The 27,486-nt window shown below is 46.1% G+C and overlaps 1 protein-coding gene across 2 annotated transcripts in view; it reads left to right on the top strand.

The window, feature by feature from the left end:
* Positions 1-26,651, top strand: part of HYDIN (HYDIN axonemal central pair apparatus protein) — a 381,838-nt gene extending 355,187 nt beyond the window's left edge. Inside the window, exons 79-92 of one of the 2 annotated variants that reach the window (XM_074370458.1) lie at positions 433-591; positions 1,341-1,618; positions 2,824-3,043; positions 4,629-4,841; positions 5,684-5,847; positions 6,664-6,814; positions 10,457-10,687; positions 14,241-14,465; positions 16,090-22,009; positions 23,396-23,546; positions 23,840-24,007; positions 25,040-25,102; positions 25,493-25,713; positions 26,348-26,651. In XM_074370458.1, coding sequence (XP_074226559.1) covers positions 433-591; positions 1,341-1,618; positions 2,824-3,043; positions 4,629-4,841; positions 5,684-5,847; positions 6,664-6,814; positions 10,457-10,687; positions 14,241-14,465; positions 16,090-16,575 — 2,127 coding nt within the window. In that variant the 3' untranslated portion in view covers positions 16,576-22,009; positions 23,396-23,546; positions 23,840-24,007; ... (1 more) ...; positions 25,493-25,713; positions 26,348-26,651. Of the gene's footprint in view, positions 1-432; positions 592-1,340; positions 1,619-2,823; positions 3,044-4,628; positions 4,842-5,683; positions 5,848-6,663; positions 6,815-10,456; positions 10,688-14,240; positions 14,466-16,089; positions 22,010-23,395; positions 23,547-23,839; positions 24,008-25,039; positions 25,103-25,492; positions 25,714-26,347 lie in introns of those variants that run through there. The other variant, XM_074370459.1, reaches the window with a different exon arrangement.
* The last annotated feature ends 835 nt before the right edge of the window (positions 26,652-27,486 follow it).

The raw sequence follows: 27,486 nt of genomic DNA, 5'->3' as shown, positions 1-27,486 counted from the left end.
ACTTATTTCTCACATCTCCCCATCGCTCCCAGCCCCAGGCCTTGACGGGGCTGCTCCCTCCAGCTCAGGGCCCTGCCACAGTTTGTCTCCTCCCTGGGTCCTGTCTGACCCTGTGCTGGACAGCACCACAGATCCTGCCCTTCCTTCAGCTCTCAGGAAGGTCTCCCTCACCTCCAGGCTGCCTCTGCCCCCATACCCTGAGCTTTCCCCTCACAGTGCTTCACCCAGCCTGAATTACATCATCATGTGACAAGTTGTTGAGTGGTCATATTATGCACATAGATGTTTACTGAGCAAGCAGATGCCCATCCAGTGTGAAGACGCGGGACTCAGAAAGAGGGAATCCCCCCGCCCCACCAGGGCACATGTGTCATGTTTGTTTTTCTCATTGACCGACAAATGCTCCCTCCTACTCTCTTTCTTGTCCCACAGATTTTAGTCCTAGATCCAGCCAATAAGATTGTGAAGTTAGGAGCCATCCTGCCTGGGCAGGTGGTGAAAAAGACAATTTCCATCATGAACAACAGCCAGGCCCAGCTCACATTTAACCAGTCAGTCCTGTTCTCGACTCCAGAACTCCAGGAACCCAAGGTTAGTGCTCGGGGACCCCGTGGCCTCTTCACGCCCCCTGGTGATACGGGTGATGGCTCTGGTGACCCTGACACCTCACAGTTCTCAGGCCCTGTCAGTGAGCTGGGCCTTTCTGAGGGCTCCCTGTGCGGCCTCTGATCATCTTCACCAAAACAGCTCTGGGCGGTGCCTCTGCTCCCCTCACTTTACATGTAAGGAAACCAAGGCTTCAAGAGGCTGCATCCCTCTAATGGGCATCAGGGAAGCAGACAGAGAATTGCCCCTGATGGGATTCAGAAGATCTGGGCTCTAATGCGCATACGTCTTCAGGGCAGAAAATTTCAGGAATGTGGAAAATCATAAAGAAAAACATTTTGGCTATAATCTCATACCCAGAAATAATCACTTAACATTTTGGTGCCTATCTTTCCCATTTTTCCTACACAATTTTAAAAATAAAATGGAATTACAATGTTTAGACCATTTTGAAACTTGCTTTTACCATCTCATAAAAGAGCAGGGGTTATTTGCAAGGAGTGGAAAAGGGAATTAACGTTCACTGAGTGCCTGTTACGAGCCACACATTTTGTACAGCTGATCTGAGTCTTCCTCATAGAGTAAGTCACATAAAGTTGCAGGAACTCAAACTCAGTGACGTGGCTGGTGAGAGAGCTGAGTGAGGTTATCCCTGGCCTGTTACAGTCCCAGCAGCAGGAACTCCCCTGGCCCCACTGCCCTCAGCTCCTGACTCTCATCATCCTTTTTTCTAGGTCATCACCTTGACACCATTCTGCAACATCTCTTTGAAGCCCAAAGAGGTCTGTAAGCTGGAAGTCACCTTTGCCCCAAAGAAGCGCGTCCCTCCCTTCTCCGAGGAGGTTTTCATGGAGTGCATGGGGCTCCTGCGGCCCCTCTTCCTCCTCAACGGCTGCTGCCAGGCCCTAGAGATCTCCCTGGACCAGGAGCACCTTGCATTCGGACCAGTCGTGTGTCACACGCAAGCCACGCGTCGCATCCTCATGTTGAACACAGGCGACGTGGGCGCGAGGTAGGACAGCCTCTGTGCCTGGACTCGCCCTGGATTTGGAGTAGACATTTGTTTTACCAACGTGGCCACTTCTTTCTTTCCCCTCCCTTTCACATCCCCTCCCTTCCCTCAAGATGTGACAGTGGCAGCCACACCAGGGTGATCACTGCTGCCATGATTACTAAAACTAACATGATAAGGAACATTTGCTCGGTGCCTGTGTTACGCCCTCCACATGGCTCATCTCATGTAAACCCAAGGACAGTTCTATGACTGATCCATATTACAGCAGAGAAGGTCGAGGTGGAATGAGATGAAGTAACTTTCCCATAATCATACATTGAGCAAGAACCTACAATGTGCAGGTGCCATGCTGAGTGTGCTTACATATAAGATCCCATTTCCCCATCCCAGGACCCCCTAAGGTAGGTACTGTATTTTCCCATTTCACAGAGGAAGTGGAGGCTCAGAGTGGTTAGGTGACTTGCCTGAGGTCACACAGCCAGGAAGTGAGAAAGACGGGATTAGGACCTAGCTATATTAACGGCAGGTCTCCTTCCAGGCTCTTCCCTCTTGCTAGCAGGTTCCTGTCCCTGTCACTACTCGGCCATGCCCAGCTGTGCACCACACACCTGCAGGGGGAACCCTTCACATCGGCCTCAATGTGAACGGTGCCCCAAGGTTGTGGCCCTGCAAGCACTGGTGTGCACCATTCACCCTCTGCCTCCTGCCTGAACCGAGTGCCAGACCACAGAGCAAAAACCACACAGGGCCATCGGATCCCAATGCCACCAAGAACAGGGGCAGCTCTCATGTGAAGGGATTGTCTCCACCCTCCTAGATCTGACCTGAGAGGCAGTGCAGGGAGGGTTCCAGTCCCGGCGCAGCCACTTCCCAGCTATGTGACTTTGGGTACAGACATGTAAGCATGTTCATGCATGTGTTCCCCACTGTGTCACTTGTGGGGAATGAGATAAAATGCGCTGCTTCCCATCCTGCTCAGTTTCCAGGGGGAGCCAAGAGATCCACCCAGGACTGACCTGGCCTTTGTCCCACTGGCTCAGCTCTGCCAGGCAGTCTTCCTCCTCCCAGGTCCCAAGGGGTATACAAGGGGATGAACCTCCCAGCTAAAAGCCCAGGCAAAATCTCTTTTCTCAGCAGGGTTGAGGACACACACCCAGGATATTACTAAACTGTCTTCCTTGTCTCCTTTTGTCTTGGAAAAGGTTTAAATGGGATGCCAGAAAATTTGAGCCTCATTTTTCCATCAGCCCAGAAGAAGGCTATATCACTGCAGGCATGGAGGTTTCTTTCGAAGTGACTTACCATCCCACTGAGGTGGGCAAAGAGATTCTCCATAAAAACTTGCTCTGCTTCATCCAGGGAGGCAGTCCTCTGAGCCTAACCCTGTCTGGAGTCTGCGTGGGACCACCTGCAGTAAAAGAGGTCAGTAGCTGCTGCCCACGGGTGGGCCAGTGGCCAGAGTGGGTCCAGCAAGCCCCATGAGGGAACTCATTCAGGCCTTCTAGAAACTAGTGGTTCTGTTTAAACAGTCCTGGGTGCCCACATCAAGTATTCAGACCTGCTCCCTCCCACCACAGGGCCTCTGTGTGCATATGCTATTCCCACTGCTGATAAATTCATTTCTCCCTCTTCATTTAGTTAATTCTTATTTATTCTTCAGCCCTCAACTCAAGCATCTCATTCTCAGGGAAGGTTGTATTGACATCTCTGGCTAGATCAAATTCTTGTATGAGCTCTGGAAGTAAAAGGTGAACACCTTTCTCCTTCTCTGTCGTTTAAAAAAATACGTATGTCCTTGGGTTAACCCTCTGCCAGCCCTGTTCCTAGAAACCTAATACTGGTCTGTCAGCTGTGTTCCTGGCAACGTTGCTTATGGTCAGAATGACACCTGATCTCCATCTCTTGTTATTTCAAGAATGTTATGTAAGTGGAATCATACAGTATGCTATAAACATATATGTACAAGTCTTGGCAAGAATACATGCTTTCATTTTCCTGGGTGAATGTGTAAGAGTAGAATGGCTAGGTCATAGGGCAGGTATATGTTTACCTCTTTAAGAACCTACCATATTGTTTTCCAGTGGTTCTTAGGCTTACACCACATCCTTACCAACACTTGATGTGGTCAGTTTTTTTCATTTTAGTCATTCTAATAGGTGCATAGTGGTATCTCATTGTGGTTTTTAATTTGCCTTTCCCTAATGCCTCATGATGTTAAGCATCTTTTTAGGTACTTATTTGCCATCCATATATCTTCTTTGTTGAACTGTTCAAATCTTCTATTTTTATCTGGGCTGTTTGTTTTCTTAGTATTGACCTCCTTTATATATTCAGGACACAAGTTTTACATTTAGATCTTCAATCTGTTTAGAGTTCATTTTTGTATGTAGTGTAAGATATGGATTGAAATTCACTTTATTTTATTTTTTGTACATGGATATCCAATTTTCCAGCACCTTTATTGGGTAGATTACCCTTTCTCCACTAAATTGTTTTTGCACTTTGGTCAAAAACCAGTTGATGGTATATGTGTGGGTCTGTTGCTGAACTCTGTTCTTGTCTCACTCGTGATCTCTTTGACTCTCTTTACACTGGTGGCACACTGTCCATATTGCTGAATTCAATGGCTAGTTCTCACCCCTCATCTTGCTTGATCTGTTAATAGCATCTGACACCTTGAACAAGTCCCTCCTCCTTCAAACACTTGTTCACGTGGTTTCCAGGATACTGCCCTCTCCTGGTTTTCCTCCCACCTTATTACCTGCTCCTTCCCATCTCCTCTTTGGATTTTTCTTAACGTTGAAGTGCGCCAGTTAGGAATTAGTCCTGAAATTTCTTCTTTTGTCTAAATAGACTTACTTCTTGATGATCTCATCTAGTTTCTTGACCCTAAAAAAACATTGTTATACTGACATCTCCCAAATATAAATATCTCCAGCCTGAACCCTTCCTTAAAATGCAGATTTGTAAGTTCCACTGCCTGCTTGAAGTGCCTGTCTTCTTCCAGGTGGTGAATTTCACCTGCCAGGTGCGCTCCAAGCACACACAGACCATCCTGCTCTCAAACCGCACCAACCAGACCTGGAACCTGCACCCCATCTTTGAGGGCGAGCACTGGGAGGGGCCCGAGTTCATTACCCTGGAGCCCCATCAGCAGAACAAGCCCTATGAGATCACCTATAGGCCTCGCACCATGAACTTGGAGAATCGCAAGCATCAGGTAGGCTGAGCGCCCCCCCTCATTGGTTTCCTGGCATGATTGGGAGGAGGAGTTGTGCAAGAGAGGTTAGGAGCTCAGACAATGTGAGAACAAGAGGGAACCCCGCAAATCATGTTGGAACAATGGGGACTCACAGATTATCAAGTCCAGGGCTTCCTTTTTTGCCTATATGTTTTCATATTTAGGGGATTCTCTTGGAACCAGGTGTTCAGTTCTGAAATGGAATCCTGGACTAAGTAAGCATCAAGCAATCAATTTTTAGCTTAAGGGCATGAATAACATCATAGTGACTATAATAAAAAGCAAAAAAAAGCAAAGAAACCACAATCTTCTACCCGCCTGCCAAGAAAAAGAACTGTTTTCTTTTATCTTCTCTACCAACCCTTACTCAGACACAGTCACAGCTATCCTCACAGCATCCTGAGTTTTGAGCATTTTCATATTTACTGTGTAGTCTTCATGATCATTTGTAATGACTGACTAATATTTTATTGAATGAGAGTTCTGTAATTTATTTAACATCTCCCAATTTCTGGATGTTTATGTTACCTCCATATTTTCATCAATATAATATAAACACTTCTAATATACACATGTATGTATATATGTAACTTTTTTCTCTGGAAGGATTTTTCCTCAGGAAGTTTCCTGGAATGGGATTCCATTCCTGGTCCAAACACACATGAACATTTTTATGGCTCTCAGAAACATATTACCAAGCGTGTTATGTGTTACATGTATTGGCAGAGCCTTCATTAATCCTGTGTCACTACCACTATTCTGAGAGGTACAGAATAGAGGGCCCTCTGTGTCCTTCTGACCGCATGTCTTCTTCTCCTCAGGGTACCCTCTTCTTCCCCCTCCCGGACGGGACGGGCTGGCTCTACGCGCTGCATGGGACTTCTGAGATCCCGAAAGCCGTAGCCAATATCTTCCGCGAAGTGCCATGTAAGACGCCCTACACTGAGCTCCTACCCATCACCAACTGGCTGAACAAGCCCCAGAGGTGAGGGGATGGGGAACTGGAGGGAAGACTCCCACTGTCAAGCCCAGCCCCTCCCCTGGGCAGGGCCTTGAGAGGATGTTGGAGGGCAAAGGGTCAGAGACAGAGTTCCCTGATGTGGCCAAGCCCTGCCCAAAGTCTAAGGCTCCAGAGAGAGTCTCCTGTTCAGTGCTATGTGGCTGGTGACTCATCAATCCCCTAGAACACTGCCTGGCACAAAGTAAGTGCTCCATAAATGTCAGCTGTTGTATTATTATTATCAAAACAAAAATCATGGTTGTTTAATTATTGAGGGTTCTCTCTTATCACCTAAGCCACTGGCCAGAGAAGGCCGTCCCTGGGACCCTGTACTTGCAGTGGAACTCCTCTAGATTGTAGAGGAGAACGCAAGAGCTAGGGGAGCTTGAGGCCAACCAGCCTGGTCCCAGAGGCTGGGAGAAGACATGTAACTTACTGAGAGCTGCCTGCTCTCAGTGGGTAAAGGCTCAGACTGAAGTTTAAGTGCTGGTTCTGCCGATAACCAGGCGTTGCTACCTGAGTGTGTTATCTTCCTTCTCTTGGCCTCTGTTTCTTCACTCATAAAATGCGGAGGATACCGAGATGGACCTCCCACAGGCACTATGAGGACTAAAGGCCTGTAGCACATGTCAAGTGCTGACTCAGTGCCTGGTTAGTAAATGGGAGTGACAAAGAACTAGAACCCCGGACCCACGTGCTTTCCATAAAATCAAGAGTAGAGATAGTACCTTGCTGTCTTTCCTTCGGGCAAACTGCCTCATGTTATCTGTCCTCCCGTCTTATACTCCTATGTGCCTCCAGATTCCGGGTCATTGTAGAAATGGTGAAGCCAGAGAGGCCTGACCTCAGTGTTACCTTAAAGGGCCTTGATTACATTGATGTGCTGTCTGCCTCCAAGAAAGACTACAAGCTGAACTTCTTTTCTCACAAGGAGGGACTGTACATGGCAAAGGTATCCACATGTTATAGGCACTGCCTTGGGACCCTGGAGCTTTGGCCCTGAGGGTTGACAACCTTGGTGTCCTCCCATGGCCAGCCTATCCTTACCCTGCTGGGCTGACTGTTTAGACTGACTTGGCACAGGCATTCAGGATTCCCAGACTCTTGAAGATGAGGCCAGGTTGCAGGGCCAGCCAGTCATCATGCAGGCCTATGCCAAGTCTTCAAGACAGCAGAACCATGAAAATCCTTAAGCAGTAGGGAACACTGGACCAGCAAACACCAGACTGTAATAATAATAATGAAAGACCCCTTTTCTGAGTGCTCATAGAGTGTCCAGCCCCATGCTGATCACTTAACACACAGTTAGTGACGTCAGAGCCTGGATTCAACTCAGAGCCTCGACTCTGAGGCACCATGGGGTCTTTCACACATGAGCTGTTTCTCCTGATCCGTTCATTAGTTCTACCAGTGTCTACTGAGCACATGTGCCATATACTATACTAGGTGCTGGTAACACAGCAGTGATCAAAGATAGGAGTCTCTGTTCTCCTGGAACATACCATCCAGTGGAGGGAGATGGACATTTATCAAATAATTGCATAGTTACAAGATGAGATAAGTGCATCAAAGAAAAGGAGCTTCTGTGGATCAGTAGCTCACAAGAGAGGACAGGGCTGAAGAGAATCTATGGGAATTACCCACCGATAGATAGTATTTGAAACTAACATGGAAGATGGAATCACCTAGGGAAAGATTTTAAAGTGGAAAAAAAGAAGAATCTAGGAACACATCTCCCCTCTCCAGAAGAGGTCTTGGCAGAACCCACCCAGCAGCCCATCACCTCCTCCTCCTCACCTACAGTCACTAAGGAAGGCTGACCCACTCCAATCATGTTCACAGACAGGCTAACGAAGAACCTGAAAACCAAGGAATCATGAAACAGCTGAAGGGAAAAGAAGAAACCCGCCATAAAATAGAAATACCAGTTTGGCAAAAAAGAACCCCTGAGATAAAAGAGTGATGAAAGCCAACAGGATTTTTTTTATTGAAGTTCAGCTACAATGTATCAATTTCTGGTATACAGCACAGTGTCCCAGTCATGCATATACATACATATATTCCCAACAGAAGGATTTTAGTGAACAATATTAACATCCTCAAAGGAATAAAGGAAGATAATCATACCCATAAAATAAGAACAGGCTATTGTGGAAGAGAATCCATTAGAGGACCTGAAAATGAAAAATGGAATATTTGGAATAGAAGATCACAGAGGAGAGGAAAGCTGAACAGTGTAATAGACTCCGAGGAAGCGGTTCCTAGTGAGACAGAGGACAGAGCAGAGTCATAGCACCAGACTGCAGCACGTGAGTGCAAAGAAATGACAAGAATGAAAAAAAAATGGCAGCTAGTGCTGGCAAGGGTGTGGAGAAATGGAGCTTCCACACATTGAGTGGGAGTGTAAATAGTGCAGCTGCTTTGGAAGACAGTCTGGCAGTTCCTCAAGCAGATAAACGAGTTACCATGGAATTCAGCAACTCCACTCCTAGGTATATACCCCAAATAAGTGAAAAACATAGGTCCACACAAAAACCTGTACATACATATGCATAGCAGTACTATTCGTAAGAGCCAAAAAAAAAATGGAAACAATCTAAATTTCCATTAACTGGTGAATGGATAAATGCAATGGAGTATTATTTGGCAATAAAAAATGAGAACAAAGTAACATCCTAGGAACCCAGCTGAAATGCCAAAAAGGCCGGAAGAAAGAACCATGCTCTTAGTATAAGACCTTCTGTGGGTGAGCCCTAAGAAAGCCTAAAACTAAGCACCCACAAGATCTGCAGGGAGGACAAAAATTTGGAGGTTGAATCCCATCAAGTTGGAAGGTCTTGAGAAAGGCCTTGAACTTTCCACAGATCTGTTCTAACAAAGCATAAAACCAAACCTACACCAGTTTAAGGTGATAAGTCAGTGATTGAACTGCCAGCTAGAACAAAATCAACACTCTTATGAGGAAGATAACAGAATCTCTACAGTGTCCAGTACACAAATAAGTCACCAGACTTGTGAAGAAGCAGGAAAATGTCACCCATTGTCAAGAAAAAGCAGTCAATGGAAACTGACTCCAACATGGGGTAGGTCCTCTTCAGTCTGAAGGGAAATGATGCCAAATGGAAACTTGGATCCACTGGAAGGAAAGAAGAGCTCCAAAAATGGTAAATAAGTACATAAATATTAAATATATTTTTTTTTCTTCTTAGAACTTCCTTAAAAAGACAACTGACAGTTGATAGCATATATAGTAACATTGGGAGGTGGATGCGCTCAGGTGTAGAAGTAAAAGACATGGCAGCAAAAGCCCAAAAGGTGGGGCGGGAGGTCAATGAAATGACACTGAAGGAAGCTTGTTACATTCGTGAAGTAGGAAGTGAAAGGTGGGAAGCCTAAGGCATCAGTTATAAAGTGGGAAGTGATAAAATACTGACCCTACATACATTTCGATAAATTAAAAATTCATGTTGTCAGCTCCAGAGCAACTTCTAAAGATCTGTTATTTTTAAATATAGCTAAGAAGTCAGTAGAGGAAATAAAATATATTCCAAAAGAGTACACATTGATCCAAAAGGAGGCAGGAAAGTAGCAACAGAGGAATGACAAAATAAGAGACAAATGGGAAAGAAATAGCAAGAGGGTCAACTTTAACCCATATAAATGATCCCTTTAAATGTAAAAGACTAAACACTCCAAGTAAAAGACAGAGTGTCAGAAGCAGGAAGAGGTTGCAAGTAAAAAGGCAGAGATGTGAAGAACTATTACCACCTAATAAGATAAACAGCGCAAGGTATTAAAAAGGGCAGAAAACTTGAATAGACTCTACATCACAGACGCAGATACGTGAATGATCACCAAGCACATGAGCAGATGTCAACACCATCAGTCATCCAGGAAGAGAACTGAAAAAGGTGAGCAGCTTATCAACAAATCAGAGGCAGGGGTGAGGAGGGGACGATGCACTGCGGTTACATGTGTGAGCTCTGGAGTCAGTCCAACCTGGGTTTGAATCCTGGTTCTGACATTTACATGACCTTGGGGAAACTAATAACTTGCTAAGCCTCAATTTCCTCATCTTTGAAAAAAAACAACAAAGGGAATAGTAATGTTGCCTACAAATTGTGTAAAGTAAGTAAGTACTCCCAGTGCCTGGCACACGGTGATCATTCGCTGAAGTGTTAGATGCTGTCATCATCGTTGTCATTATTAACTGTTCCAGGAGCAGCAGGAAAGGAGTGAAGCCCACTACAGCATGAACCTCTCGAGGTCTTGCTTGTTCTCCAGGGCCACTCAGCTGTTCCCACTGGGGACACCGTCACCTTCAGCACTAGACAGTGCTGCTGTAGCCTCTTCTAGAGCAACTCAGGCTATTTAGTGCTGTCTCACGTGGAGGGGGCGGGGCCTGGGGGGATACCAGAAGAGAAGGGCTGGCTGGCCGGGATTCATATGGGCTGGGAGGACTCGTGTCCGCATGGTCCCTGTGCTTCCCGCATCCAGGCATTGCTAACAGGGAGAAGGGTTCCCGGAAGTGGCAGAGGACCCTGGGCTAACCCGTCTGCTCTGCCCCGCTTCCTCCCACTCTCTCTGAACCCAGGTGATCTTCCGAAATGAGGTCACCAACGAGTTCTTATACTACACAGTGAGTTTCAAGGTCATCCCTTCAGGCATCATCAAAACTATTGAGATGGTGAGCCCCATCCGGCAGAGCACATCAGCTTCCATCAAGGTGGAGAACCCCCTGCCCTACTCAGTGACCTTCTCCACAGAATGCAGGGTGCCCGACATCAGCCTGCCCACCCAGTTTGTGGTGCCGGCCAACTCTGAGGTATGGCCCTGGCCACAGGGCCCCTGATATGTGTGATAGAGGCTCTACCCTGGGGCTTCTGGGTCCACGTTCTGCAGTCCTGAGGGGACCAGCCCCGAAGGTGATCGGGAAATCAGGGGGCGATGGATCCATCACTCCTGTGCCCTTTTCCTCTGCTGCCCAAGTCCTCACATAAACCAGGGCCACAGAACTTGGGTTCATACATGTAAAAGGGACTTATTTATTATGAATCCTTGTCTCCATTATGTGTGTTTGCCTTCCTCACATTTAAAATATTTCTCTTCTTTCTCCTAATTATATAAGTAATAATGAATATGTGTGTTGAAAAGAACAGCAAGGGACCCGTAATATTGTATCAAGTGTTCAACATACACACATTCATATGTATGCTTGCTCGTGCATAGACTCCTTCATGGAGGACGCCCAAGAAACCTTTGATGGGGGGTGGGAGGAGATGGCTGGAATTATGAACTCGTGGGAAGATAAATGTTCTTTTCATCAATTTGCCACTCCAAATCCTCACTTTCCAGATTCCATCAGAATCTCTTCTGTTTCTCCGACTTTAGCCCACCTGGCTTGTTCCCTGCACTCCCACTCTGCCTCTTCTTTCACCTTCAGAATCTGGAATCTGTTTTGTTCTTCAGAGAGTCTCCATGCCCTTTATTTTATTGTACTTTTGTATTTTTCATTGTGAACTATAGAATCTATACAGAAAATTATATAAAACATATATATACATATATGTATATGTACATGTAAACATATGTTTATACATATGCATATAAATGTTTGTTTACACAAAAAATTAAGAAATAAATATCTGTATAGTCAATACTCAGGTCAAGAAATTAAAAAATTGCCACCTCCCAAGAAACCTCTCTCCTTTCACAGGACCTGCCCTCCCTCACCCCATCCTTATTTTGCAGTTATCATTTCTTGCTTTTTATTTTAAGAATGTTTCAGTTTTCTGTTCATCCATAAAAAATTATCCCAAAACTCCGCAATTTAAAAAAATAAAAGTTTATCACCTATACAGTTTCTGAGGATCAGGAATCCAAGAGCAGCAGCTTAAACTGGGTGGTTTTGGCTCAGGGTCTTTCATGAGGATGTAGTCAGTTGTCAGCCAGGACTCTAGTCACCCCAAGGTTTGACTGGGGCTGGATAATCTGCTTCCACACTCACTGATGTGTCGTTAGAAAGGGCTTAGTTCCTTGCTGGCTGTTGGCTGGAAGTTTCAGTTTCTCACCATGTGGCCTCTCCCTGGAGCTGCTTTCTACGTGACAATTCTTGTACCTTGAGTGAGCGACCTGAGAGAAAGTGAGGCAGCAAAGGAGAAAGAGTGCACAAAACAGAAACCGCAGTCTTTCCCTCTTAATCTCAGAAGGGACATGCCATCTCTTCTCCCATATACCAGTGGTCACACAGACCAACCCTGGGTCAGTGTCGGAGAAGATTATGCAGTGTGTGAATAGCAGGCCGTGGGGATTCCTGGGGGCCATCTTGGAGCCTATGTACCACAGGGAGAATGTGAATCTTTACAGTATTGGGGTTTCTAATCCATGATCAAATCTCCATTTATTTAAGTCTTTAGTTTCTCTCAATAATACTTTTTTTTTGTTTTCTGTGTAGAGGACTTACTCATCTTTTGTTAGATTTATTTATAGGTTTTGTATATTTTGATGATATTATAAATAGCATCTTTTTTAATTTTCATTTTCTATTTATTGTATGTATTTAGAAATATAACTGATTTTTGTGTATCAACTTTATACCCAGCTAACAAAATTCACTAATACTAATAATTTATATATTCTTGAGTTTTGTAGATGTACAGTCATATCATCTGTAAGTATTTACAATTTTGTTTCTTCCTGTCTAAACCTTTTCCTTTAATTCCTTTTTCACACCTTATCGGGCTATCTAGGACCTCCAGAACAATGTTGATGAGGAAGACAATAGAATGCATCCTTGTCTCATTCCTGATCTTGAAGGGAAAACTTTCAAAATTTCCCATTTATTGTGACATTTGTTTTAGGTTTCTTACTAATAACCCTTATCAGATTAAGGATGTCCCCTTCTATTCCTGGTTTGCTAAGAGCTTTTTAAAAAACACTATGATTGGATGTTGTGTTTTAGCAAATGCTTTTACTGCATCTATTGAGATGTTCATTTGATTGTTTTCCTTTTAATTTGTCAATATGACAACTGATTGGTTTTTCCAATGGTAAACGAACTTTTCATTCATGGAATAAACCCAACTTAGTTATATAATATTCTCTTTTTATATGTTGCTAGAGTTGAGCAACATTTTTATTAGATGTTTGTATATATGTTCAGGAGGGAACCTGGCATCCAGTTTTCCTTTCTCCTATTAGCTTTTTGCTGGATTCTGTTACCAAGATTATGTTTGTTAAGGTAGGGTCCCTCTTCTTCTTTTCTCTGGAAGAATCTGTAGACTACTAGGTAGAACTTACAGATAAAGCTTTGTAATCCTGGAATTTTGTTAGGGGGAATTTTTTTACTATTAAATTTCTTTAATGGTTACAGAACCATATGGGTTTTCTTTATCTTTTTGAGTCTGCTTTTCTAAGTTATATTTGTTTATACAATTGTTTATTTTCATCTAAATTTTTCAATTGTGGTAAAATCTTGTAAATTTTTGTACTGCATTATTTTCTGTTATAAATATCCCCAACTTTAATGATATCCTTTTTATTTTATTTTTCAATAAGATCTAGTTTTTTAAAAAAAGGAACAGTACCTACTCATGATAAAAACAAAATTTTAATGCCACAAAAGTAAGTGAAATAGAAAGTAAAAGCCCCCACAATCCCATTTCCCCACCCTACGATAACTATTGATAACAATTCGGTATATCCTTGCTGTCTCTTTTCTATACATACATAGACATACTCTTCTCCACACCAAAAAGCTCATGCTTTATGTACATTTCCAGAACCTTCTTTCTTCTACTTAAAATACCATCAACACCTTTTATTTCAATGCTTAGAGCTCTGCCTTTTCCTTTTTAGTGGCTACATAATATTCTGCTGAAGTGGGTAAAGTATAATTTCTCTACCCAGTCTCTTACTGCTAATGCATTTGAACTGTTTCCTTTGTTTTGCTACTATAAGCAGTATTCTCTGGTTCTTGTTTTGTTTTGCTGTGGATGATAACAGAGAAAGGAGAAGGCCTTTCCAAATGATGGTAGAACCCAGGAAGCTGTTCAGAGACTGGCTATGAGCAAAAAAGGAGCTGCCTGACCTTTGGCCCTCCTGCCCCTCCAGCTCACCCACCCCCGTCTCCATAACTATGCTTCTCAAGAGGGGATCCAGTACCTATTTTTAGATGCAAAGAGATTCCAGATACAGAAAAATCTGGACTAGGGGAAGCTGGAAGGGGCCCAGGGGAGGAAAAGTGGGCTGGTTTGAACAGAGGTTCCCCAGGGTCAAAATCAGTATGAGCATCTATCACCACGCTGCTCTGAGGCCCTTGGGGGAGAAGGGATGGGTCAGACTTTCAGTATCACAGGAGCCTCTGTGTTCTCTTGCAGGGCACATTCTCATTTGAATTCCAGCCCCTGAAAGCTGGAGAAACCTTCGGAAGATTAACACTGCACAATAGTGATTTAGGTTACTACCCATATGAGCTCAATTTGAAAGCCACACCAGCACTGCCGGAAAAGCCCGTGCACTTCCAGGCTGTTCTTGGCAGCGGCCAGAGCATCTTTGCCAAGTTCACCAATTACACCCGACAGAAGACAGAATACTACTGCAGGGTGAGCAGCCCCTGCCCCGCCCTCTACCTTTCCCTTTCCAGCAGTCTGGGTTCAGAAATCATGGGAGGGGGACACAGGGGATGCAGAAATGTGAAACTCAGAGTCAGGTGCTCTATCTAGTTGGAAACTCCCAACTAGACACAAATAGCGCCAGGCCTGGGTTTTTCCTTACAGATTTTCTAGTTTAACAAGCTGGTGTTGGGGTGGGGGGAGTTAGCTCTCCACAACATGCTCAGTAGTCAATAAAAAGAGACATTAGAGCTTAGTGGTCATGCTTTATAGGCTGTGAAATCCAGCAGACCTGGATTTGAATCCTCACTTCAATATTTATTGTTGTATGAATAATTTACTAACACTCTCTAACCATATCTATAAATGGCAGTAATACCCCGACCTCATAGGATAGCTGCCAGGAGTTTTAAATATGTATATAAAACTGAGCCTGGGCCATAGTAAATGTTCCATACATGTTACCTATTAAATCAGTTTGAACATAGGATTAACTACTAAAACAGAAACCCCAAACAACAAAATAGAAGTTTATTCCTCTCTCAAATAACTGTGGGCAGAAGCATTTTTGGGCTGAATGGCAACTCCGTGACATCAGACACCCAGACCCTCTGTCCTGATGCTCTTCCCTCTATATATAAAGTTGCTTTGGTCCACATGGACCAAGATGGCTGACTGTGATGTCTACACTCCAGCCAGCCACAGGAGGGAAATGAGGGAGCTGCGTACATCACTTCCACTCACATTCCATTGACCAAAAGTACATATGACCACACCTAGCAACAAGGGAAGCTAGGAGGTGTGACCTTACACTGGGTGGCTGTGTGCCCAGTTAACATCAGAGTCCCATGGCCATGGTCAAGAGGCATAGGCTCTTTCTTTTTAACTGAGGTATAGTTGACTTACAATATTATATAAGTTTCAGGTGTACAACATAGTGATTCACAGTTTCTAAAGAGGCTAAGGCTCTTGATCATGCACATCCATCAGGAGAAGCAAGGTTATGCTGTAGTAACAAACAGCCCCAGTATCTCAGTGGCTTAAAACAACAAAGGTTTGTCTCTCCTCAGTGCTTTCTGTTCAGGGAGGGTCAGCATGGGATTCTGCTCATTATAGCCACTCAGGGACCCAGGCTGAAGGGCAACCACCATCTCGAATGTTTCCAGTCATAGCACCCAGATGGGTGAAAAGACCACAAAGGCACTTCATCAGCAAATAAATGCTCTAGTGTGGAAAGGACACCTTGCACTTCTGCTCACAACTTATTGTTCATAACTAGTGCCACCCATCCAGGAGGAGCCAGCATGTCTGGTCTTCCATCTGCATGGAAGGAAAAAAGAGCAGATTTAGGGGACCAGCACCAAGGACCACCACCCAACATCATCCCTCTGCGTGTGTATTTAACATCTCTCGGCCTCGGTTTCTCTGTAGTAAAATAAGGATAAACTTAGCAATACCTACTCTTCCAGGGAGTTATAAGGGTACAGCTTTTCTATAACCTCACACAGAACTAGGTTGCGTGATGTTGGAGGGCGGAGGGGCTGGGGATGGACTTGAGCTGCTGGTTTGCTCTTCAGGGTCATGTGTGAGCCGAGTGCACTTGTTCCCCTTTCAGACAGACTGTCCGGACTTTCACACGGAAAAGGTCATTTTTGCAGCCCCAGGGGCTCAGGGCGGCACGGAGGTCAGCGTGGAGATCTACTTTGAGCCCAGCCGCCTGGGCGAGAGCAAGGGCATCCTGAGCCTGTCATCGCTTGCAGGAGGGGAGTACATCATCCCCCTCTTCGGAGTGGCTCTGCCACCCAAGCCGCAAGGCCCCTTCCTGATCCGAGCCGGGTACAGCATAGTCATCCCCTTCAAGAACGTCTTCTACCACCCAGTCACCTTCTCCTTCATCGTGGAGAACCCGGCCTTCTCCGTCCGCGCCATGGACTCCGTGAGGCCCAAGAAGATCAACAACATCACAGTCTACTTCGAAGGAAACCCATCGGGCAGCAAAACTCCCATCACCAGCAAGCTGATTGTGGCCTGCCCTCCCGGTGAAGGCAGTGGCGAAACCGGCCTCAAGTGGATTTATTACCTGAAGGGGATCACCCCCTAGTCGGAAGCAGGGTCGGCTGCATCATCGGAAAGCTGTCTTCTCAGCCTTGATACCTGTGTGTTGCTCCAGCCTGGCGAAGCAAAGAGAAAACAGCCCCAAGTCTAAAGGTCTTAACCTCCAATTCAATGAGAAGGGCACTTATTTCTGTATTATATGAACTCCAAGTATCTACATGAAATATAATATTCCATATTAAACATGATAACTACACAAAACAGAGCTATATTTTACTTTGTAAAGGCAAGTCTCGAAATTTAGCATCTTAACATAGCTCCAAAGCCCAAGCACTGTGTCAAAATCCTCGTTTTTAACAAGATAACCCAGATATCACACACATGACATTCTGTCATGCCACACATAGCGGTGCGTGATGCTGGGCACCACAGTTTCTTTTTAAATCCCATAATGGCTTAAAAAGCCCTTAGACATGACTCTATTTTGATGTGCTTTTTTATTCTGCTTTCACATAAAGGCCAAATAAGTCACTATTTTCAGAGCAGTGAGCAGACACATTAGGGCAATTATTGCAGGGACAGGGGCCGGGGATGCTCCCTCCGTCTCTGAATCCCATATCTGTTCCCCAAAGAAAGTTCTTGCTGAAGGCCAGGTCCTGGAGAGACACAAATAGAGACCCGATTTCCCCACCCCACTCCCAGCCCCCTGCGTGGCACTCAGCCTGTAGAGCAGTGATTCTCTGCCCTTGACTCTGGTCCAGACCCAACCTCCCGAAATGCTGATTTAATTGATCCAGGGAGGGATATGGGCATCATTTCTTTTCAGCCCATAAGGCAGCTGAGAACCAGTGCTACAGATCAAACACCCACCTGGCCATTAATGCTGCAACTGAGTCAGGGCTCTCCTTCCAGAGGGAGGACCATGTCCGTTTGATGTGTTTAAACTGCAGCCATTCTGTGTGCATATAAAGGGTGACATTCTAAGTCAGTCCTTCCTTCAGAGGGAAAGCACTGCGGAAGCCCCACGTCCAAGGAGGAGTGAGCATCTGCCTCCCCCAGGCGCTTCCCAGGTCCCGCAGTGGGTATTAATAGAGCCGCATAACTGTAAGCATCACCCATTGGAATAAAGATGGTTAAAGTCTGGCCCCGGAGCGGACTTCCTTCTGCACACACACACACACACGCCCTCACCTGAGGGTCCCCTCTCCTCATCCTCTCCAGCCTACCTGCAAGAGAGGGAGAGGTATGAAAAAAGATGGCCATTTGGGACTGAAAGCACCAAAGAGGTGGTTCTTGAACATGATTCCTGGACCAGCAGCTGCAACATCACCTGGGAATTTAGCAAAACTGCAAAGTCTTAGGGCCCACCCTTGACCTATTGAGTCAGAAAATCCAGGGGTGTGTCCCAGCAGCCTATGTTTTAACAAGACCTTAGAGCTATTAGAGTGTTTTTAATGGAGGGAGATTCTTAACCTCTTTTGTATCGCCCCCAACCCTCAACTCAGTACACTCCATGGCAAATGAAGCTTTTCCTAAAGTTTCTGCAGATGCACCCTTAATAGACAATCCATTTTTGTCACCACCAAAGACACTGCTGATGGGACTAAAGACAAAAAAACTAGATGACAGATACTCCCAGTGGTTAAATGAGCAAAGAAACACACTAAGTAACAAACTGAGAGGGTGCAGATCTCAAACAGCAGGTCCTCTGACGAGCAGTCTGAAGAAGCCAGTGGTTCTCAAATTTAGCATCAGAATCACCCGGAGGACCTGCTAACCCACAGACTGCTGGGTGCCCCCTCAGAGGCACGATTTAGTAGGGTTGGGTGGGCCTGAGAATCTGCATTTCTGCCCAGTTCTGGGTGATGCCGTCGCTACTGATCTGAGGACCCCACTGTGGTCATCGCTGAAGCCTCAGCGCCTCACGTCCGCATCACGTGGGCACTCAGTGGGAATGCAGGCTCTCTGGCCAGCCCCAGGTCTTCTGAATCAGAATCTGCACTTTAATGGCATCCCCAGGGGGTATGTGTGCACAGAGCAATGGAGAGCACTGCTTTGAAGGCGGCCAGCAGGACATGAGTCTTTGATGCATTCGCAGCCCTAATCGTCTTCATTAGAGCCCTGGAGAGGAGTCTCACCACCTCTGCTTGAGGCCTACTGGATGAAATGCACCCCACCTCACCGCCCCCAGTGTCCCTCCTCCTGCCCACTCCCCACAGGCATGGCTGGGGGAGGGGAACAGTTGGCCCACCACCACCTTCTTCCAAATGGGCACTTTTTCAACACTTTTAAACCTAGTTGATAAACAGTCATTAATACTGAAGAAAACATGGACAAAGCCGCGTGGAAGTTGGCTCCAGCACCACGGGCACAGAGAGGTGAGTCTAGAGCCCAGAGCCTCATAGGCTAGGGTCAGGGAAGAGACCCTTCTCCTTGGGACTGTGTGCCAGCTCAGACCCTGCCCCAGCATAAACCCCCTTCCTGGATGACTTGAGATGGGGTACATCACTTCCCTTTAGGTGGTTCTCACGGGCTCAAAAAAGACAATAACCAATTGTTCTATATTGGCAAATCTGGAAAGTTAAAGTAGCTCCAAAGAGGGATGGAGGGGAGGCCTGGTGAAAACGAGCATGCTAACACAAGCTAGTGGAAGTTCCATTGGACAGAATGCGCTCTCAGCAAAGTGGACCAGGAGACATCTCACAGGAGGGCAGGGGTTCAGGAAATATCAGGGCCCAGGTGAAACAATTCCAGAGAGCACTTTGCACAGAATATGATGTGAATGGGGCTCCCTAATGTTGTTCAACACAGAGGCCCTGGTGAGTGTGGCACCCTAACTCCAACCACTTCTTTAGGAGAGACATGCCTCAGATCAGAGGCAATGTTATTGTGACATCATGAGGGCCTGTCAGATCTCAAGAAGTCCCAAGTGTGGGATCTCCCAAGCCTCTTAGAGCCTCAACATGTTGTCCTGACACCCCTGCAAAATCAAATTGCTGTTGGAGAATCTGCTTTGCAGAGTTAAGACTTAGGTATAATTTCTTATGTATCACCAGTACCCTCTTGCCACAATGCCCATAAGTTATGTAACAACAATGAGACATCATCATCACAGATGCAGAAGAGTTACAGCTGTGAAGTGATGGACACGGTGCAACCAGGTGTATTATTATGCACTAGTCTGGAGGATTCTGAGCATGGCCAGGGCTGGCCACTAGGGACAGAGAAATGAGCATGTAGAGAAGGCAATGGTGGCCCTCGTCTGTTCTCAGCACCAGTGCCAGTCCAGTTATGCATAAATAGCCTTAACTAGTTGACATTCTCCAAGATATTAGAGAAAAAAAGACAATTATTCCAAGAATTTCTGAATTAAAGGTAGGACAAAGCAGAGGTTTGGGCCTTAAGTGAAAAACTGGTTTCTTAGCAACCTAGTCAGAATGTGATTTCAGAAGAAAAGAGTTACTTCTGGTAAAAAAAAAAAAAAAAAAAAAAGTCCTAGCTGTTTCAATTATTAAAAACTGTATCACATTACGACCTTTGGGAAATTCGTTTCACCTTTAAGAAAAAGCCAAACGAAACAGTAAAAGAACACATGAAATACTGCATTAAATATGGATCTAGTGGAAATAAGTACACACTGGAAAAATAGATCCAAATCATCCCCATTGTTTTAATTTTTTCCATTGTTTTGCATCAACCAGCATCAAAATTCTAATAACATAAACATCACAAGATGTTTAGAAATGCCCTTATCAGTGCTACTTGGTATCAGGGTATGAGGAGGAAGCTATTAAACACTACGTTTTCTTCTGGAGATGAATCTAGGTTTGGGGCAGTTTTCAGATTGTTGGTGCACCCACCTTCACTTGTGAGATTGTGTTGGCAAAGGTTTTAAAAGCTGTGAAAACCCCACCAGTAAAGAAAAGCACATTTTTCATAGATTTTTCTAGACACAATTCCTCCATGACTTGCTGAGTTTGAGGTTAGCTCCTGTACAAATTTTCTATATCTGCACAACAAATTATCACAAACCTAACAGCTTGAAAGACACAAATTTCTTATTTCAGTTCCCATGGGTCAGGAGTCCAGAGTGGATTAATTGGGGTCTTGGCTGAGAGTCCCACAGGCTCTGAGGGAACCTCAGCCAACCTCAGTCCTCATCTGAAGACTCAACTGGAAAAAGATCCTCTTCCAAGCCCCTCAGTGTGTTGACAAAATTCATTTCTTTGCAGCCATTTGACTGAAGTCCCATTTTCTTGGTAACTTATCACAGGGAACAAGCTTTATCAGCTAGAGACCACTCTCATATCCTTACCAAGTGGCCCATCATACACACTTCTCTGTTGTTACTATTGGCTGTTCGAGGCATATACCCAAAAGGGTGGGACTCTGAGGGGCCATCTTAGAATTCTGCTACCGTAGCCCCTCATTTGTGTCTGATAATTCTGATCTATGGATTGAGGATAATACTCCATTTTCAAGATTGTTATGAGCTTTACATGTGTGCTTTTCACTCATTAAAGAAAAGTACCACCAGTGTTATGTTCATATTGTTTTTAAAAAAAATGAAACAACAGGCCCCAAATTGAGTCATTTGTGCTAAACCTATGTCAACAAACCAAGACTTAATATCTAACCTAACTAGTTTCAGCTTATCCCAACACTGTGACTACTAATTAGTCAATCTGGAATTACCTGATTAGCTCTGGTGAGGTGATTTGTGTGACAGACACATCCCCCTCCCCAAAAGAAGGTGACATGCCTGAAACAATCCACTTCCTTCCTGGCCCCTTCCCCTTTCTGCCTATAAAAGCCTATCATTTTTAAAAATATGTATTTTATTGAAGTACAGTCAGTTTACGATGTAGTGTCAATTTCTGGTGTACAGCACAATACTTCAGTCATATAGGAACACACATACATTCATTCTCATATTCTTCTTCACCATAGGTTACTACAAGATATTGAACATGGTTCCCTGTGCTATACAGTATAAACTTGTTGTTTATCTATTTTATATATGGTAGTTAATATCTGCAAATCTTGAATTCCCAATTTATCCCTTCCCCCCACTTCCCCCTGGTAACCATAAGTTTGTCTACTATGTCTGTAAGTTTGTTTCTGTTTTGTAAATAAGTTCATTTGTCCTTTATTTTTCTTTTTTTTAGATTCCACATATAAGTGATATCATACGGTATTTTTCTCTCTCTTTCTGGCTTACTTTACTTAGAATGATATTCTCCAGGTCCATCCATGTTGCTGCAAATAGCATTATTTTATTATTTTTATGGCTGAGTAGTATTCCATTGTATAAATATACCACATCTTCTTTATCCAGTCATCTGTCGATGGACACTTAGGTTGTTTCCATGTCTTGGCTACTGTAAATAGTGCTGCTGTGATCATTGGGGTGCATGTGTCTTTTTGAATTAAGGTTCACTCTGGATATATGCCCAGGAGTGCGGTTGCTGGATCATATGGTAAGTCTATTTTCAGTCTTTTGAGGAATGTCCATACTGTTTTCCATAACAGCTGCACCAAACTACATTCCCACCCTTTTCCCCACAGCATGTATCGTTTGTGGACTTTTGAATGATGGCTGTTCTGACAGGAAGGAAAGAAGGGGGTGGGGGGAGGGAGGAAGGGAGGAAGGAATTTGATTTCTCCTTCCAGCTGAGATGGAATGATAGAGATCAGATGTAACTTGCCCAGCTGAAACAACTAGTTTCCAGGCTACAACACAGGTTGAGGAACTAAGAACCCAGCTGACTCCCTGAGTTGGGGAGATAAAGGTAAGTGTGGGGAAACAGGTAGCTAGAGAGAGGCGATAGCTCAGTGGTAGAGTGTAGGCCTAGCATTCAGGAGGTCCTGGGTTCGATAACTGGCAGGAGAGGTGGGAGAGGCACGCTCTGTCTTCCTGCCGTCTTCCCGTATTACATGGCCTCCTCATGCTTTTCTGTGTCCATTTCTGTGTCTCCTTCCCACCGACTCTGTCATATTTGAGGCCCCCTTCCTGACCCTGTAGCTGCGGTGTTCTCTCATGGGAATACTGCAGTTTCCTTCTGTCCAACTAGCCCGCCTTCCCCAGCGCAGCCTCTCCAGGCTCCCATCAGAGGCACCAAGTCAAAGCACAGACCTGAGCGTGTCACCCCTACTGCTGGAAACCCTTCTCTGGCTCACCTCCCCTCTCCCCTTGTCTCCAGCCACACCTTCCACGCACGAAACTCCTGACGCCCTCCCCTGAATACGTCAGGTTTCTTCACGGACCCGTGCCTTTAGCCACGTTGCTCCCTGTTCTGAGATCCCCCGCCTTCTCTGTTTTCCGGGAAAACGCTTGTTAATGATTCTACGATCTGACTCACACGGCACCTCCCAGTCAGCCCCGAGACACTTGCCTCTGCGGCGTCGCTTGTGCTGTGTTGCAACCTGGACTTGTTTGTGTGTGCATCTTGCCTATCGACCCAGGCCTAGTTCACCACTGTTCCCGGAAATAATGTCAGACACAGAGAACCTTTTGGGTGCGTGAATCGAGGGCTAAGCAAGTGCTGAATGAAAGAGATGGAACACTGCACCTTTTAGTCTTCAGCAAGACATTCACTTGCACTCTCTCAGATTCTAGAATCTTTCAAATTCCACTGTTCCTTGTTCTATTGTAGACAAGGGAAACAGAGGCCCAAAGAAGGGAAACAACCATCACCCCCCTAGAGCCTCCCAGTCAGCAGCAGAACTGGGGAAGGCCTGCCCCGAGACTCTCGATTCATCTTCGTAACAGGCCATCTCTCTCCCTCAGCCTTGGCCCTCAAGCTTGCACCCACAGGAGCAGCCTGCTTCTGCTGGTCCTGAGCTCCTCTCTTCTCTCTCTCCAGGCTGGTCTGGGAGTTCGTGGCCCAGAACAACACCGTGCAAATCAAACATGTGATCCAGACCCTGTCTCAGGAGTTTGCCCTGTCTCAGCACCCCCACAGCAGGAAAGGGGGCCTCATCGGCCTGGCCGCCTGCTCCATCGCACTGGGCAAGGTGGGCCTTTCTCCTGGAGGAACAGACACACCAGCCATGGCCTTGACTCTGACCCAGCAGGGTTTTACAGACCTGTCATTTTTCGCCATCCTCTCCACACCTTAGGCCAGCAAGGCTGGCTCTCTGGCCTTGCCGCCTGGTTCTCGGGCACGGCCCCTATGCCGGGAGGCTGACTTGCGGAGGGTCTTTTAGCCCTGCCCTCACACAGAGGCCTGAGCATCTCCGTGGGAGCTGGGGGCTGGGGCCTGGGGCCTGATCCAGTCTGAGCTGCTTCTCCTCCTGTTCCATTGCAGGACTCGGGGCTCTACCTGAAGGAGCTGATCGAGCCGGTGCTGACCTGCTTCAATGACGCTGACAGCAGGCTGCACTACTACGCCTGCGAGGCCCTCTACAACATCGTCAAGGTGGCCCGCGGCGCCGTGCTGCCCCACTTCAACGTGCTCTTTGATGGGCTGAGCAAGGTGACCGCTTCTCCCTCTAGCTGGGCTGAGTTCGTCCCACCCACCTTTCTCCCAGAGGCAAGCGGAGCAGATCAGCACCTGCTGCCAGGGAGGCTTATTGTCTGTTGAATCTAATGATACATGTTTTAAATGGGCTTGTGTTTATGTTTGTTTTTCCCCCCATATCTGTGTTAGCTTATTTTTTATTGCATTTCATTTTATGAAAGCATCAGTCCACCATGAGAGTCAGAAACCAATCATTTGAAAAGCACTGTGGATGCTGCACACCAGAAACTGAAACATTGTAACTGACTATACTTTAAGTAAAAAAAAAAAATTTTTTTTAAGGAAAAGAAAAGCGCTATTGGGGGAGGGTACAGCTCAGTGGTAGAGTGGGGTGCTTAGCATGCATGAGGTTCTGGGTTCAATCCCCAGTACCGCCATTATAAACGAATAAAGCTAATTACCTCCCCCCACAAAAACGAAAAAGAAAGGAAGAAAGAAAACAAAAGCACTAACTTCCCTTATTGAAGGTGAAGATGGTGAATGCATAGTGCAGACTGCATTTCCCCTGTGAGGAGAGCACAGGCTCTAGGAAAAGCTCTATTAGAAAGGCTTCGGGGTCCCTAATAGCCTCAGCTTCACCCTCAGCTTCTTGGGGTTCCCTCCCTGAAGCTCTACTGCCCTGCTGACGCCCCAGTTGTTTCTAGAGGATCCACCTCACAGCTGCTCCGTCCTCTCCTCCGGGAGTGGAGAGGGGACCCAGCCTTGTAAGGTTGAAAACCCTTGAGGGAGCCCACCAGGAAGCAACCACCTGACCGGTGGCAGCGGGTCCCGTACAGAGGTACCTGACCACATCAGGGGTCCACTGCATCTTGGCGCCTTTGCCAGGTTCCATTTTGCCTCCCCGCCTCCCATACTTTCTTCCCGGTGCACCGAAAGAGGTGCCCTGCGACGTTCCAGCCACACCAAGGCCTTGGCGGTGGGATTTCAGTGGATTCCTTGTCTTACATACTGACTGTGACCCTCTCTCCACCTCTGTGCCTCTCGTAGTTGGCTGCTGACCTAGACCCCAATGTGAAAAGCGGATCTGAGCTCCTGGACCGCCTCTTAAAGGTATTTGTACTTGGTCTCCGCTTTTATTTTTAGAATCTCTTTCCTTCATCTGTCTGTACAGCTTATAAATTCTATCACTGGCACACTCTGCCTAATTTAAAAAATGTTTTTCATTTACATACAGTAAATGAAACAGTGTACAGTTCTGTGCCAAGTGTATAGAGTTATGTCACCAGAAGGATCAAAATGCAGGACTGTTCTATCACCCCTAAAGTCCCCTCGTGCTAGCCCCACCCTGCAGCCAGCAGGGGGAATGAAACGGGCCATTCATGCTAAGCTCACCAGAGCATTCAATCCAGACCACAGAGATGTAGGTAGCGTTTTGCCTTTTGATTTGTTCTTTTGACCTTGTTTCCTGCTTTTAATCCATCTATTTTGCTTGTCCTTCAGGCTGTGAGAGCATGGATGCTCTGGGGGCCTCTCCTGCCTGGCTCAGGCTCTGCCATCTTCCCCCGCAGCACCTAGCCCCTGGCCCCAAGCAGCTCACATGCCTTTGACCCACAGAACATTGAGACAGAAAGCAACGGTTCAACCTGCTGAGCTTCATCCCTTTGTTGTGGGAGAGGATTTACTCCAACAGCCAGTACGCCCGGCAGTTCATCATCTCCTGGGTAAGGTCCGGTCCCTTGACACTCCTTTGTCGGCTATAATGAGCCTCTAGCTGAGTAAAGTCTGCTCTTTAGCACCACCTGGGTGCCTCCTGTGACCACAGAGACACCTCTTTGTTATCCCTCTATTACTCAATGACACTAGATAAACCAAAAACGTACTTAGTCGGCTTTGACCACAAAGCCCATCATGTTTGCCCCTGAAAAGGATACAGTTCTTTCCTTGTCCTCAGAATCACCCAGATACCGCCTTGAAATCAACCAAAACAACAGCCGCTTGCACCCCCTCCCCTGTGGGCCCCTCAGTTCCCTGAAAAGCCTCAGCAGGGCCCCTTCTCACTGGCCAGTCCCAGAGGATGGGTGAGGAGGCACAAGTTCTTAGGCTGGTGACTTGCCCTGCTGGTTTCTTCCCCAGCCCAAACCCTGGTTCTGGAGTCCGTGCCAGACATTAACCTGCTGGATTATTTGCCAGAGATCCTGGATGGACTCTTCCAGATCCTGGGCGATGACGGCAAAGAGATTTGGAAACTGAGTGACAGGGGAGGGGCAGGCTGCCAAAGCCCTGGGTGCATATACATATCCGACATCCAACAGACAGGCAGCGCTGGGAAAACAAGAAATTGCTCTCTTCTTCCAGATCCGTGTGCTTCCCGCTTTGAGGAGCTAAGAGCTCATCTACCCCAGCCTCTGAGGAGCACTCATCTGACAAGTGTATCCCATCAAGTGTGGTCCCCCTCTGGGTGGATGACCCAGAGCAGAAGTGGCACTGGTGGAGGCTCCTCCAGCCCTGGCTGGCGTGTGCTGTCTCCCTTCCCCTCTGCTCATTGGTAGGTGTCAGGTGGTCCTTGGAGAATTCTTGAAAGAAATTAAGAAGAACCCCTCCTCCAGTGTTAAGTTTGCCGAGATGGCCAGCATCCTGGTGATCCACTGCCAGACCACGGGTGAGTGTGTCAAGGCCCCAAGGCCACCCCCCTCCTCAGAAGCACCTTCTGTCTCACCATCTGGGAGAGTGGCCTGGTTGGAGTGTGAATCAGAGTGACAAGGTTATCTTGGAGTGGTGGGTCCTTGTGGGAGAGAATCTGGTTCTCTAACAAAACTGTAACTAACCAAAATCAGGAATTAAAAAATGGGGAACCTTATTATATATCCTAATTTACTGTTTATCAACCTATAGTAATATTAACTATATTAACTATATTGTGGCATAACTTTTTATTGTATAAATAATATATGATGCTCAGGTGTGTAATTTAGAAGGAAAAAGTGTTTCTCAATCCCTACACAATGAACATCACAAAACACGGTTGAAAAACTAGAGAATACTTACATAAATGGAAAGATATCCCAATTTCCAGTCAAGATGGTGGAGCGGCAGGACCACAAGCTTGCCCCTCCTCACAACTACAACAGAACCATAACTGACTGCTAAACAACCATCGAAAAATAAAAGACTGGAACCTAGCAAAAAAGATCTTCTTCAACTGAAAACATAAAGAGGGAACCATAGCAGGGTGGTAGGAGGAGAGTACTCGCAATATAATCAGGCCCCATAGCCCCCAGGGTAGGCGACCCACAAGCTGAAGAATGATTAAGTCACAGAGGCCCTCCCACAAAAGTGAGAGTTCTGAGCCCCACGTCAGGCTCCCCAGCCTCAGGTTCTGGCATTGGGAGGAGGAGGAGACCCCAGGACATCTGGTTTTGAAGGCCTGTGGGGCTTAACTCCAGGGGCCCCACAGGACTGGGGGAGACAGAGACTTCACTCGCTTGGGAAGCATA

Source organism: Camelus bactrianus, chromosome 9, assembly GCF_048773025.1.
Source record: "Camelus bactrianus isolate YW-2024 breed Bactrian camel chromosome 9, ASM4877302v1, whole genome shotgun sequence".
Lineage (NCBI taxonomy): Eukaryota > Metazoa > Chordata > Mammalia > Artiodactyla > Camelidae > Camelus > Camelus bactrianus.
This window is presented reverse-complemented; position numbering and strand designations above follow the sequence as displayed.